At 37.9% G+C, this 12,061-nt stretch overlaps 1 protein-coding gene across 2 annotated transcripts in view; it reads left to right on the forward strand.

Moving 5' to 3' along the window:
• sema3bl (sema domain, immunoglobulin domain (Ig), short basic domain, secreted, (semaphorin) 3bl) overlaps nt 1-12,061 on the forward strand; it is a 61,996-nt gene that overhangs the window by 31,992 nt on the left and 17,943 nt on the right. For both annotated transcript variants that reach the window (XM_077609946.1, XM_077609939.1), the window contains exons 2-4: nt 1,188-1,348; nt 5,471-5,533; nt 11,465-11,584. In XM_077609946.1, the coding sequence (XP_077466072.1) occupies nt 1,304-1,348; nt 5,471-5,533; nt 11,465-11,584 (228 nt within the window). In that variant the 5' untranslated portion in view covers nt 1,188-1,303. The remainder of the gene's footprint in view (nt 1-1,187; nt 1,349-5,470; nt 5,534-11,464; nt 11,585-12,061) is intronic.

Below are 12,061 nucleotides of genomic sequence, written 5' to 3' on the forward strand. Positions count from 1 at the left end.
CTGTATTTTAGGGTGGAGGGACCTAAAATGATAGGATGGATATAAAATAAATATCAACGAATAATATTCATGTCATGTACTTTGATATATTTGTGTTTTCATTATTTTACTAAATATGACGCCAAGCAGACTGCAGAAAACCTGAGAAAGTAGTATTTAATACTGTATGGGCTCCTGGTTTGGAGACCAAAGTTTAAAGGTGATATGCATCCCTGCAGGAATTCCCTTTACATGTGTACGAATACATCTCACAAAAGATTATTTCTAGTAAACTCGTTAGATGTGGTTTGTCCTGAGTTAAGGCCAGATGTGCATAAATGCATTCAAAAAAAGTTCAAACACCAGGATGCCTTTTCCTGAGTGCAAAGATGAGAAAATGTAACAAAACTGAAAAATTAGTGACATGTGTTTCTTTTATAATAAACTACTCCAAAATGGAACTTTTGAAGTTTAATCATCCTAATTCAATCAATGGGATGTTTGACAAGATTACATTTTGTATGTACATGTACGTATGCAGTCGTGTATAAAGTATACGGAACTGATATTTGAATATGAAATACAACAAAAAATTATACATGTCAAATTATTTGGTGAAGTCCCAAGTTATTTGACATTTGCTGTACTTGAATATCAAAATCTTTCTGATAATAAATTTACTTAAGTAAACCTGTAAACAAAAGTTAAAGTCATTAAATCAATTCAGTAAAACAGTGATTCATGGGGGTAGCCCGCCGGCCGGATGTCAGGCTCACAGTTCTGAGGTTGAGGGTTCGATCGCAGGTCAGTCCAAACTGTGAGGAGTTTGCATGTCTCCCTGGGATTGCGTGGGTTTTCTCTGGGTACTCGTTTTTTCTCCCGCATCCCAAAAACATGCAGGGTAGGCTGGTTGAACACTTTAATTTGCCTCTGGGTTTGAGTGTGAATGGTGGTCCGTCTCCTTGTGCACTGTGATTGGTGGGCCACCAATTCAGGCTGCCTGGTACCTGTAGTTAGTTGGGATCAGCTCCATCACCCTTGTGACCATCTGAGGATCAGCAGCTTGAAAAATGAATGAATAAAAAAGACATGGAAAAAGTTACTTAAGCACAGGAACAGGAACATTTTGGACACTTTGACTGTACAGAGGCTTCATGTAGTCGATAACCATAACATAATAAAATGTATCTTTTCCCTTGTGTATGCAGATCTATTATCCAGCAACAGGTCATCCATCTTCAGTGGGCATCACGGCCAACTCTCACTTTCGACTGTCTATTTGGATGAGTACCGCGACCGTCTCTTCCTTGGGGGGAAAGATGTCATGTACTCTCTCCTGCTAGGCCCTCTCAGGAGCGAGTCCAAGGAAGTAAGTTGAACAAATTACTTTATAATGCGCTGTAAGATAAAACAAAACATTCTTATGCCATGACTTTTAAAAGGCTGAATCATTGTCCCTAGAGAACAAAAGATCCCTTCATAAAGCTACAGACCAAATTTAAAAATTATAGAAGACACCACACGCCTTTCTAAAATGGAAGAAATAAAGCATTTCTTCCGTTATAGAAACATTTTGGAGCCATCAACACTTAACGATCTTAAATAATAAAAATGATACAAGCTAGAATACCCATTAATCAACCAAAAAAACTCCACCTGTTCATAAAGGTTGAGCATGGTAACATTTCACACAAAGTGATTTCATAATTCCCTCCATGAGAGTTTTTAAACAAATAATGAAACAATTGCCGTATGTTCTGGACTATAAGTCGCATTTTTTTCATAGTTTGAAAACTAATACTTAAGTTTGACTTTTCTGTTTTTTTTCTGACCACGGACAGTCAGGTTTTTTTGGGCTATATAGTCATCGTAAAAACTGATATGTTAACATACGGCTATTTAGCCTATTATACTTTCATATATATTTGTTCTTGGTTTGTGATTAAATAAAAAAATGCCTTCGCAAAAATGTGACTTGTACTCCAGTGCGACTTAAATGAATATTCATTGTGTATATTTTGGAACTATACTCATGTGCAAATTATAGTCCCAAACAATATGGTATCTAAAAAAAATATCAAATAAAATGAAAAAACACGAACAGCTGGCTTTCTTTTGCCGGACCCCATCTCCACACCAATTTTGGCATCTCTCCAGGATACTTGGACTTCTCCAATGTGGAATCAATTAACTGACTAAAAACATGTTTGATTTTGAAACTTCGCTGCTTGAACATTCATCTTGGGAACAACTGCCGTGTTTATGTCACTGCAGGGGCACAGTGGGGGGTTGTTTAACCTAATAGTCAATTCCAACTGCCCTACACAGATAGCAATGTCCTCACTCATTAGGAAATCATACATTGAGACCAAGATCTCAATCTGCATGGGATTCACTCATGAAACAAGATATATTACACATCTTTCTTTCATTTCAAGTGGAAAGAGCCATGCACATTTATCAGTCCTGGAAAAAAAGAGTTATAGTACCTTTGAGTTTTACTTCATGTGGAGTTTTATAGTGTTTCACATCTCACTGGATATAAATGAGTTGAAATCAGAATTTCAACTTTCTGCTCTTTCTCTCACTCAACATTCAATTGGCTCTACTACAAAAACAATGTTATATTTCAAACCCATATGTCGGAACCAGGGACTCGAAACAATGGTGTGATGTACATAGTACATGAAATATTCATATATTATTGTATTTTTTTTTTTACAATATTCCAATTTTTCCTATCAAAAGTGAAGCTGTCACCACTTTTTAGTCGCTTTACAAAACACAAGACTGTACTTTCAAGGTAAGCAGCGTCCCAGTCAATTATTTTTCATTTGTCTTCACAATATACATTTTTAATCATATTAAAAAAGATCCAATCAAAAACAAAAATCAACATGTCTACTGTTTACTGATGTCACGTTATACTTTTTCTTGAAATGTTTCTCAGTTTTCTTTGTCAAAAGGAGTTTTCAACATCAATTTCCCTCTTTTACTAACTACCACAACACACTCTGTAACCTGGGCTGGCGGTAAATGAGTTATGCTAATGAAAACCTTTGAACAAATGCCGACTATAGCGCCCACTGTCCCCAAAAGGGTCCAATCAAAACACAAATATTTGAATACTCAGTCTTTGGACCACAACATCTTGGTGATTATTACTCAGCAATATGATAAAAAACAAACGAAAACAGATTTAATTTAGTTCATCACTGGAAACAATTGTGAAATTTTGGTGATAGCATGCATTTATTACATAATAAATTTCAAAGCAGCAACGTTGAAACCATCATTTTCACATCCTGAGTTCCTTCCACAATCCAAATGTTGCCTTTTACCCAAATTCATTTTTTTCCCCATCACCCTGAACAGGAAAAGCAGCAGAGAAAATTGAATTAAGAAAAATATCAAATTAAATGATGATGATTTTTTTTCAAGTATTTTATTCTGAAAGTCAACAGCTTCAAGAACATGAAGAAAACAGTTTGCATCTAAGCCATGATTTATTATTCTGTCAATTTTAAGAGAATAAAGGCCAGGAAGTACAAGTGAGGGCGATCAAATTGCTTCCTTTGTACAACTTTATTAAGTCCACATTGGTGCTTTTTCATTAAGTATCTGGCACAAGAATAAAGGCAGCGTTTCTTAAGGGTTTTGGCACGGATGGGTGGTTTGGCTGCCAGATATCAGGACATGGTTCAAAAGAGTGAAAGGACAAGAAGTGTTGGGGACTATGCATGATTTGTCATCCATTTTTAGCTCTTATCAGATCGAAAACAATGTCGATAAATGTTTCGGGGTCGCTTCAAATTGAAAGAAATCAGGTGGTGACATTTTGAGAATAAAACAGGAAAGAACTTGGATTGCAAGTGGAGGTCAGCCCAGTTTCAGGGTGGAGATATTGGACAGCAGGCCGAATATTTTAATGCAGAATCAAGCAAAGGAGTGGAAATAGAACCATTCCAATTCGAGTTTTAGCTCCAAATTCTAATATTATTAAATTAGTATTTTTCCTGATATGGTACAGTCCGATGAGTGAATGACCTCTTTTTGGAAATAACTAGGACACACCCGTCCATGCAAAGTTTCTAAATGTCCTCAGCCAAACAAATAGTTAGAATATCTGAGGTCAAACTAAATCTGAGATTGATCTGAGGTCTTGATTTATAGTGTAAACTGCTGCAATCAACATAATAAAAGACAATGGCTATAAATACAAAATGAAACTGCTCGTTTGAAAGTGTTACATTTGAACCAATGATGACCTCAGCAGGGCAGTTTTAAAAATAATAATTTTTCTGGCACCCCAAACAAATTAATGCGTAAGCACTCACACAACGCAGACACACATGAAACACAATCGTGTTGTTGTGCACATCGGCACTGTTTATTTTCCTCCACGGTTCTGTATGCGTCTGTTAGGAAAAACAAAGCGGGTTCAGAAACAGAGCAGACCGAGACGACGGTGGTCTGCGAGAAACGGCGGGATTTCACAGACCATTGAAAGTCAATGTTGAGACAGCTTTCATCTACAGGGAAATCTGAATTCTGACGAGTTTTGTCTTCCTCAGAAAGCATTATGAGGACCAGTCAAAGCATTCCGTGTCCAAATGTTACATTGTGCTCATGAAAATCACATTTTTGTGGCTTTGGGGTTTCCCTAATTGGGCAGAGTTTGGAAAAATGAAATGAAAGCTCAAGTTGCTCAAGCTCATATGTGGAGGATTCAGAGAGAGTTAAAGCTTTCATTTTAATTATATAATGAAGAAGTCTGAAAATGACTCATCTCATTTTCTGAACCGCTTTATCGTCACTGTCACTGGGGTTGCGGGGGTCCTGGAGCCTATCCCAGCTGACTTTGGGCCAGAGGCGGGGGACACACTGAATTGGTGGTCAGCCAATCGCAGGGCACAAGGAGACAAACACACTTATACCTAGGGGCAATTTAGAGTGCCCAATCAGCCTAGCACGCATGTCTTTGGAATGTGGGAGGAAACCGGATTACCCGGAGAAAACCCACGCAGGCCCGGGAGAACATGCAAACTCCACACAGGTGGACCGACCTGGATTTGAACCCAGGACTCCCACTGTGAGGCCGACGCGCTAACCACTCAGTCGCCGTCGTGCCCTATATTGTGTTTGATCCTAGATTATTGACAATATATTGACTAAAATGTGGACATTTACCCATTTGCTTATAAAAAACACAATTGCCTCTTGAAAATCCGTGCAACATTTATTTGAGTGCGCCTGTTAGCAGTATTTCAAAAATGATAATGCATTTAAAACAACAAGGCTAAAATGTCTTAAATGTCACAAAGGTAGTGTATATCCGTAAAAAAGGTAATAAAAACATGCCTGGACAGAAAATGATAATTTTGTTACTTGGTTATGGATTGACATTGTTCTGTTTTATGTATATTTGTGTTCAAAAAATCAAGTTAACCAATTGAATAAGCACTACTGTCCCTGTGTTTCCTCCTTCTAGATCTATTGGCCCCCATTACCTGGCAACCGTGAAGACTGCATGCAAAGAGGGAAGGAGCCACTGGTAAGTCAATAACGTTAATGACTCTGTAAATGTCAGTTGCTGCAGGCAAATGATTTACACATTGTCCGTTTGGCTTTGAAAATACAGACTACCAAAGAATCTTTACTCACATAGGAATGAATGAGGTCATTAGATTACACAATGGGATTTATTATGCTAAGTTGTGTGGAAGAAGTCATCTTCATATAACATATTACATTTATACACCCGGATACAACATTTACCATATTTTCCGGACTATAAGTCGCACTTTTTTCACAGTTTGGCTGGGCCTGCGACTTATGTCTTATTATTTTTCACTCTAACTGCCAACATCTTGTTATCAAAATAGTTAATGTTGCATTAACAGGTGCATGTTTCGACGGTTTCCCTATTCCCTAATACTTTCGTGTATAATGTTGTGTAAATCATAATCCAGTGCAATTTAAACATATTTTTCCACTTTCATTGTGCATTGTTTGGATAGTATGACTTACACTCATGTGCAACTTATGTTTCTTCCCTTTCACTGTGAAAAAATAAAGAAAAACATTTTGTAATGATCCGTTTACGATAAGATGAGAATTTTTAGCAAAACACAACAAATTGGAAACTGATCTGAGACACTGTGAGTAAACAAGTAGTGAAAAAATATGATTCATCCATTACCATAAAAGCTCAAATAAATGAAAGCAAACAAACCAAAACAGAAAGTGCTTATCCGATCATTCTGGAATCCCACTTGCAAGAGATTATATGTGGTGTTAAATGTGCTTGTGGGAAAAAAAAGCTATTAATTACTGCTCTAAACACACTCACACACTCTAATTTACTAACCATGTTGGGCTAAAGATAACGATTTCGTGACTTTTGGGGCCCCACCTTGCACTGACTACACGGCATCTACCAGCCACCCCCATCTGGAAAATGTTTGGGGTGTGTGTTGGGGTCTCTGAGAATAGGGACATGTGCAATGTGTTTGAAGTGGCAGGTGTGTCTTCTGCATCCCATGTCTGTTTTATTAGGTATTTCCTCTGTGGGATTAGGTGAGGAGACCTTTGATCGGGAGCTACTATGCACTCTGTATATTTTGCATCGTTCACAACTATTTTAAAAACATTTATTTGCTGTTTTCTCGGTTTTCTAATATGCAGTACACACATCCTGGTAACAGGGATGGATTGGATCATCCTCCCACTTCCATGAATAGAACAGAATGTGTATCGAACCCAAAAGTCGTGTTATTAGCTTCGTGCGCTAACAAATAAAGGGGGACTTTATCCATGGCAACGCACTCGTAACCGAACAAACAAATTTAAATTAACTTGGATTAATATATACAAACACTTAAAAACCTACGTTTAATGTAACTTTACACAAAACTGATTTCTAATTTTTTTTTTTTAACCTTCGTTCTGGCTGGGTTAGCTGTTTGCCGCGCCTCCACCCTCACGTTCGCTATCGATGGGCTGTTTGCTGTTGTATTCCCTTCAAAATATTCCGAAAATGATGCACACAAATGTCTTCACAATAGGATAACGCACGACCACTTGCCAACGAGAAGTAGTCTTGAATGAGCGATCGCAGGAGCTAACAGGCTAAGGAAGGAATAACAGGAAATGCAACAGCTCAGCCTACCCACCTATTGATTGTGGGTAATGAAGTTTCATTCTGAGAAAGGGTGCCATTGGCTATCGGTGTTGTGTGCACGAGTATACTTCATTACCCAGAAAGCCCTCTTTTTGCCCGCCCATGCGCGTTGTGCGTTTTCTGGTCCATGTGTAGGAGAAACTCGTCTGAAGAAATCGTGGTTAGTGCTCGTAGATATCTATTATATACGAAAGAGATGCGGCAAAAAAAGACAGTGTGCTACAATGATAAACAGCCTCTCATGTCATGGCCACCTGGCTTTCTCACATCTCAAATTTTTTCTCGTATCTAGTGCGAATTATTTGCTCGAAATTTTCCTCGTATCTCGAGCATCTCGTAGGTAGAGCTGCTCGTATGTAGAGGTACCACTGTACAACCGAATGTGTATCCAACCTGCAAGTCGTGTTATTAGCTTCGTGCACTAACAAATTTAAATCTTGCTAACACGTCTTCAACAATGATTCAACAAAAAACAGTACTGCAGTGCGAGAATTCATTTTAGGTTAGCAATTAACCTATGTATATGTTTCACAATCTGGCATTCTCGAGAGGATATGCAGAACATTTGAGACATAAGATGACTCACATTCAAAAGCAATAAGAGTTGTGTCACAAGAGAGTTATTACTTATCAAAGTTGAGGTCACCTTTTTGTATTTTTGTTATTTTTAAGTGTCAAAGTCTTTTTCCTTCAAACCTGACATCTGACAGTTTATAAAGGTTGGAAGATAGAAGCATTTCAATCCTGTCTCCTATGAGTTCTTTCCAAATGTGAAATTTTTAGAAGTCAACCAACATTCCGAAATGGAATTATGGTAGACCCTAGAGCTTAAACTATTTAGTGCTTAACTTGAGTCTCAAATTACTACAGAACTATCTCCAAAACACATTTTGCATCACAAAAGTCTGTATATATTTGTAAAAGATGTTTCATTCCACAGATGTTTTTTGCGTTCCCCCACGCCCCACTGCTTTTTTTTTTAAATGTCAAACCTGATGGATTACCTCAATTTTCAACTAAGGAATAGACAGCAGGGGCCAAAACTCTGACACACCTTTAATCTCATTTGTTTGTCATCTCCATGAATTGAACATAAACCGACTTTGACACACCTTTAATCTCATTTGTTTGTCATCTCCATGAATTGAACATAAACCGACTTTGACACACCTTTAATCTCATTTGTTTGTCATCTCCATGAATTGAACATAAACCGACTTTGACAAACAGGAAAGCACTTGGGTAACATTACAAGTCTTCACATTGTGTTATATTTATTTCTCAAGGATTTATAGACAATGTTTAGTCTAGATCATCACATCGAGAAAAACAAAAATACAACTTTGAAAACGCTGGCTAAAAGATAAATAATGTTGCATGTGGAAAGGAAGGTGTGCGCAGATCTTCTATAAACAATTGTCTATCCTATAAACATTTTAATGACATCCTTTCGCCTTTTACAGCCTTTTTGACCTTCATCTTCATCAGTTAAAGCTGATAGAAATAAATAACTTGAACAGGGAAAGTATTGGCGACAGTGACATTTGTCATCTTCTGCTGGTAATTTGAGTACGCCCATCTTTTGACCACCTCTACAAATGGATGAAAGTGTGTTTTAGAAGATACTGACAATTAGAAGTTTTGACCTTTCAGGATGACCATTGGACAGTTTATCATTTTCCAACAAGAGACAAGTACTTGAATTGTTAAATGTTAATGCAACACTTTAAAGAGCATTGAGGACATTGTGATACGGAACACACTTGTACACAGGGTGACCAGCGGTGGTTTATGGGATGCTTAAAGAGAAATTTTGAACAATAAATCCTCTTTATTGTTCTTTTCCTTCGCACAAGTGAGTCGCCTCTTAGTGGCAATAGGAAAACGTGGGCCCCCAGTTTGACAACAGTCACGGACAAATGATTTAGAGTGTACGGAAAGCCCAACGAGAATGTTTGAACCTGTGAACTTTGGTGGCGTGAGAACCTGCTCTAACCATTTGATTTCTTGATTGGACATTTTTGGAGCGTTGGAAAAAATGTAGTTCATTTACATCATTAGATTTCCTTCTTAAACGGTCTAACTGGAGGAGGACTTAGAAGAAAGAGACAAACTGGCATTTCATGCAGCTGTGGAAGTGTTTCCATATTGGACTTTGACTTTTTTTCACGTTCATCCATTATGGTCATTTCACTGTCATGTGGTGTGTTTGTGCTTTTGACAGTCAGACCTGGGGCGCAAATGATTTTGGTATAGATTAATTTAGATTGGTTTTGACGGACCTCCTGCTAACAACTAACGTTTAGGTTGGTTTTATAGTTGGTCATATAGTTGACGGTGGATTAGTTAGGAGCTGTTTGTTTTATTGAAGTTACTTACCACATCCCAGCCAAGCCACCTATGGGACTAATACATATACTCCTTCCTTCTTGCTGCAGTTGTTTAGTGTCTTCAAGTATCTTAGGGACATCCAAAATAGATGCAAGCTCAGCTATCTTTGTCTCCTTCAAAATGACATGGCTTTGCCCACACCCCCCTTGGACCGACCCACCCAAAAGATTATTTGGTCCTTTCTCTGTTCAAATCACAAATGAGCTCTTTTCTCTGCCCTTGAAAAGTTAAATCTTATCTATCTTTTCTAGTTTTATATAATTCTCAAAAACCAACAAACAGCGCCAAGTAACATTCTGGTGGATAAATAGTCACACAAATGGCATCCCAATATAAATGGATTTATCTGATATTGACAGTCTGTAATGAATGCAAAAAGTCAAATGGGCTTTTTAATTTCCACAGCATTTTACTTTTTTCCAGCTGCTGATGAAAATTAATGTGGTAATGCCAAGTAAACGTGATTGAAATGATGTGTAATTTATGGCAATGGGATTAGAATTCTCAAATGTAAAAACCACATTTTCCATAAATGTGGGACAAGTTTAACCCCATTCCGACTATTTTCAATTACTACATCACTTTGGAATCAGCTTCTGTCATCAAGTGCCGGAAAAGTACTTTTTGTTCACATGGGTTATTAAAACTGTTTTTCACCAAGTATAAAAATACCACAGCAATAGTCGGATTTTCAAATCTTCTTGAACCTAGCTGCTCATCTAATGATTTAGTTCTATTTTTGAAACGTTCCCTTTAAAGCTACTGCCACACTGCCGATAACTACGGAGGGAAGAAAATCTTTTGTTCATTCTTTATGGTCTCAATAAAAAACACCCAGATATATAAAACCCCAAATCCCAGAGTGTTGAGAGCCCAAACACACATCTTTCTTGTCAACATTTCGTTCCACTGTAGCCCACACAGAAGTCCATTGCCGCGGTAGGCTTATTCATCTTATTGAAGAAGAGAACAGAAGCTCTTGATACAATCATTCCACTAGACCACATGTGTCAAAGTGCCGGCCCGGGGGCCACATCTGGCCCGCCGCATCATTTTGTGTGGCCCGGGAAAGTAAATGATGAGTGCCGACTTTCTGTTTTAGGATCAAATTAAAATGAAGAGTATAGATGTATCTTAAATTTCCTGATTTCCCCACTTTTAAATCAATAATTGTAATTTTTTAATCAATTTTTTCTGTGTTTTTAGTTCAAAAATCCTTTTGTAAAATCTAAAAATATATAAAAAAAAGCTAAAATAAACATTGTTTTAGATCTATAAAAAACTGAATATTCAGGGATTTTAATCCAGTTCTTTTAATCCATTTATTTAAAAAAAATCTAAATATTATATCTAAAATGGTCCGGCCCACATGAAATCGAGTTGACGTTAATGCGGCCCGCGAACAAACCCGAGTCTGACACCCCTGCACTAGACTGATGAATTAATCAAAATCATAAGTGACTGATTAGCAAAGCTTTGGGCTAAAGACATGATGGAGAACAATAAAAATGTGTGTATGTATATATCGACAGATGCATCAATTTACACAAAGTAAATCCAAGCTATTTTCTTAATATAAATACTACTGTGTTACCCAGCATTATTTTAAGAACCATGCAGTCTATCACATTTTAATACAATAAAAAGTCCTCCCCATGCTTTCCTATACTCTCATGTGGGGTCAATAAAAATGGTCAAAAAGTACCTTGTTTTCGTGGTAGCCATGAAAATATGCTTGTCTTCTTTCATTGGACATCTACCATTTCACTCTGTTTTGATATATTCAACTGCAATGCTCCGTGTGGTTGAATGCAATATAATACTCTGTGCGTGTAATGTGCGTAAGTGAGAAAGTGGTTCTCTACGCCCAAAGTATTTGAGTCTTATTCGCTGTGTTTCTGCATTTTGCAGACGGAATGTGCCAACTTTGTTCGCCTCCTGCAGCCATACAACCGCACTCACCTCCTGGCCTGCGGCACAGGAGCATTCCATCCTATGTGCAGTTTCATCTATGTGGGCCACAGGGGAGAGGTAAGCAGCATGTGTTTTTTTGTGGATTCAGACCATCACACCAAGTCAGCCCTCTTCTTTTCTATACGCCTTTTGGCAAACCATTTAGTTTGATGGGAAAGCAAATCAAAGCTAAAAAAAAAAAACTTGAATGGATGAATGAGAGTCGTTAAGACAATGTAATGGACCTCCTCATGACAGCCCAATGTGACCCCGCAGGAGGCAGCCAAAGCGGGCATGAGGAGAATGGAAACTAGCTAAGGATTCACAAAGAGGAAACATAACATTGTGGTGGGAATTTAAGTGGCGTGTGGATTTATTAGCTACCTCCAATGTTCTCTTTGGCGCCATATATTCGGGCCGCATTCTTAATATGTCATCGCCACTGCATCCAAGTGCTATGTCATCTCCTCCAATTTTATAAAAGTCAAACCTGTTTTCAGTGTTCCCAAAACTGACACCCAATTACTGGCAAGGAAGCTAAGATGGTCCCCGGAT

Source organism: Stigmatopora argus, chromosome 1 (genome assembly GCF_051989625.1).
Source record: "Stigmatopora argus isolate UIUO_Sarg chromosome 1, RoL_Sarg_1.0, whole genome shotgun sequence".
Lineage (NCBI taxonomy): Eukaryota > Metazoa > Chordata > Actinopteri > Syngnathiformes > Syngnathidae > Stigmatopora > Stigmatopora argus.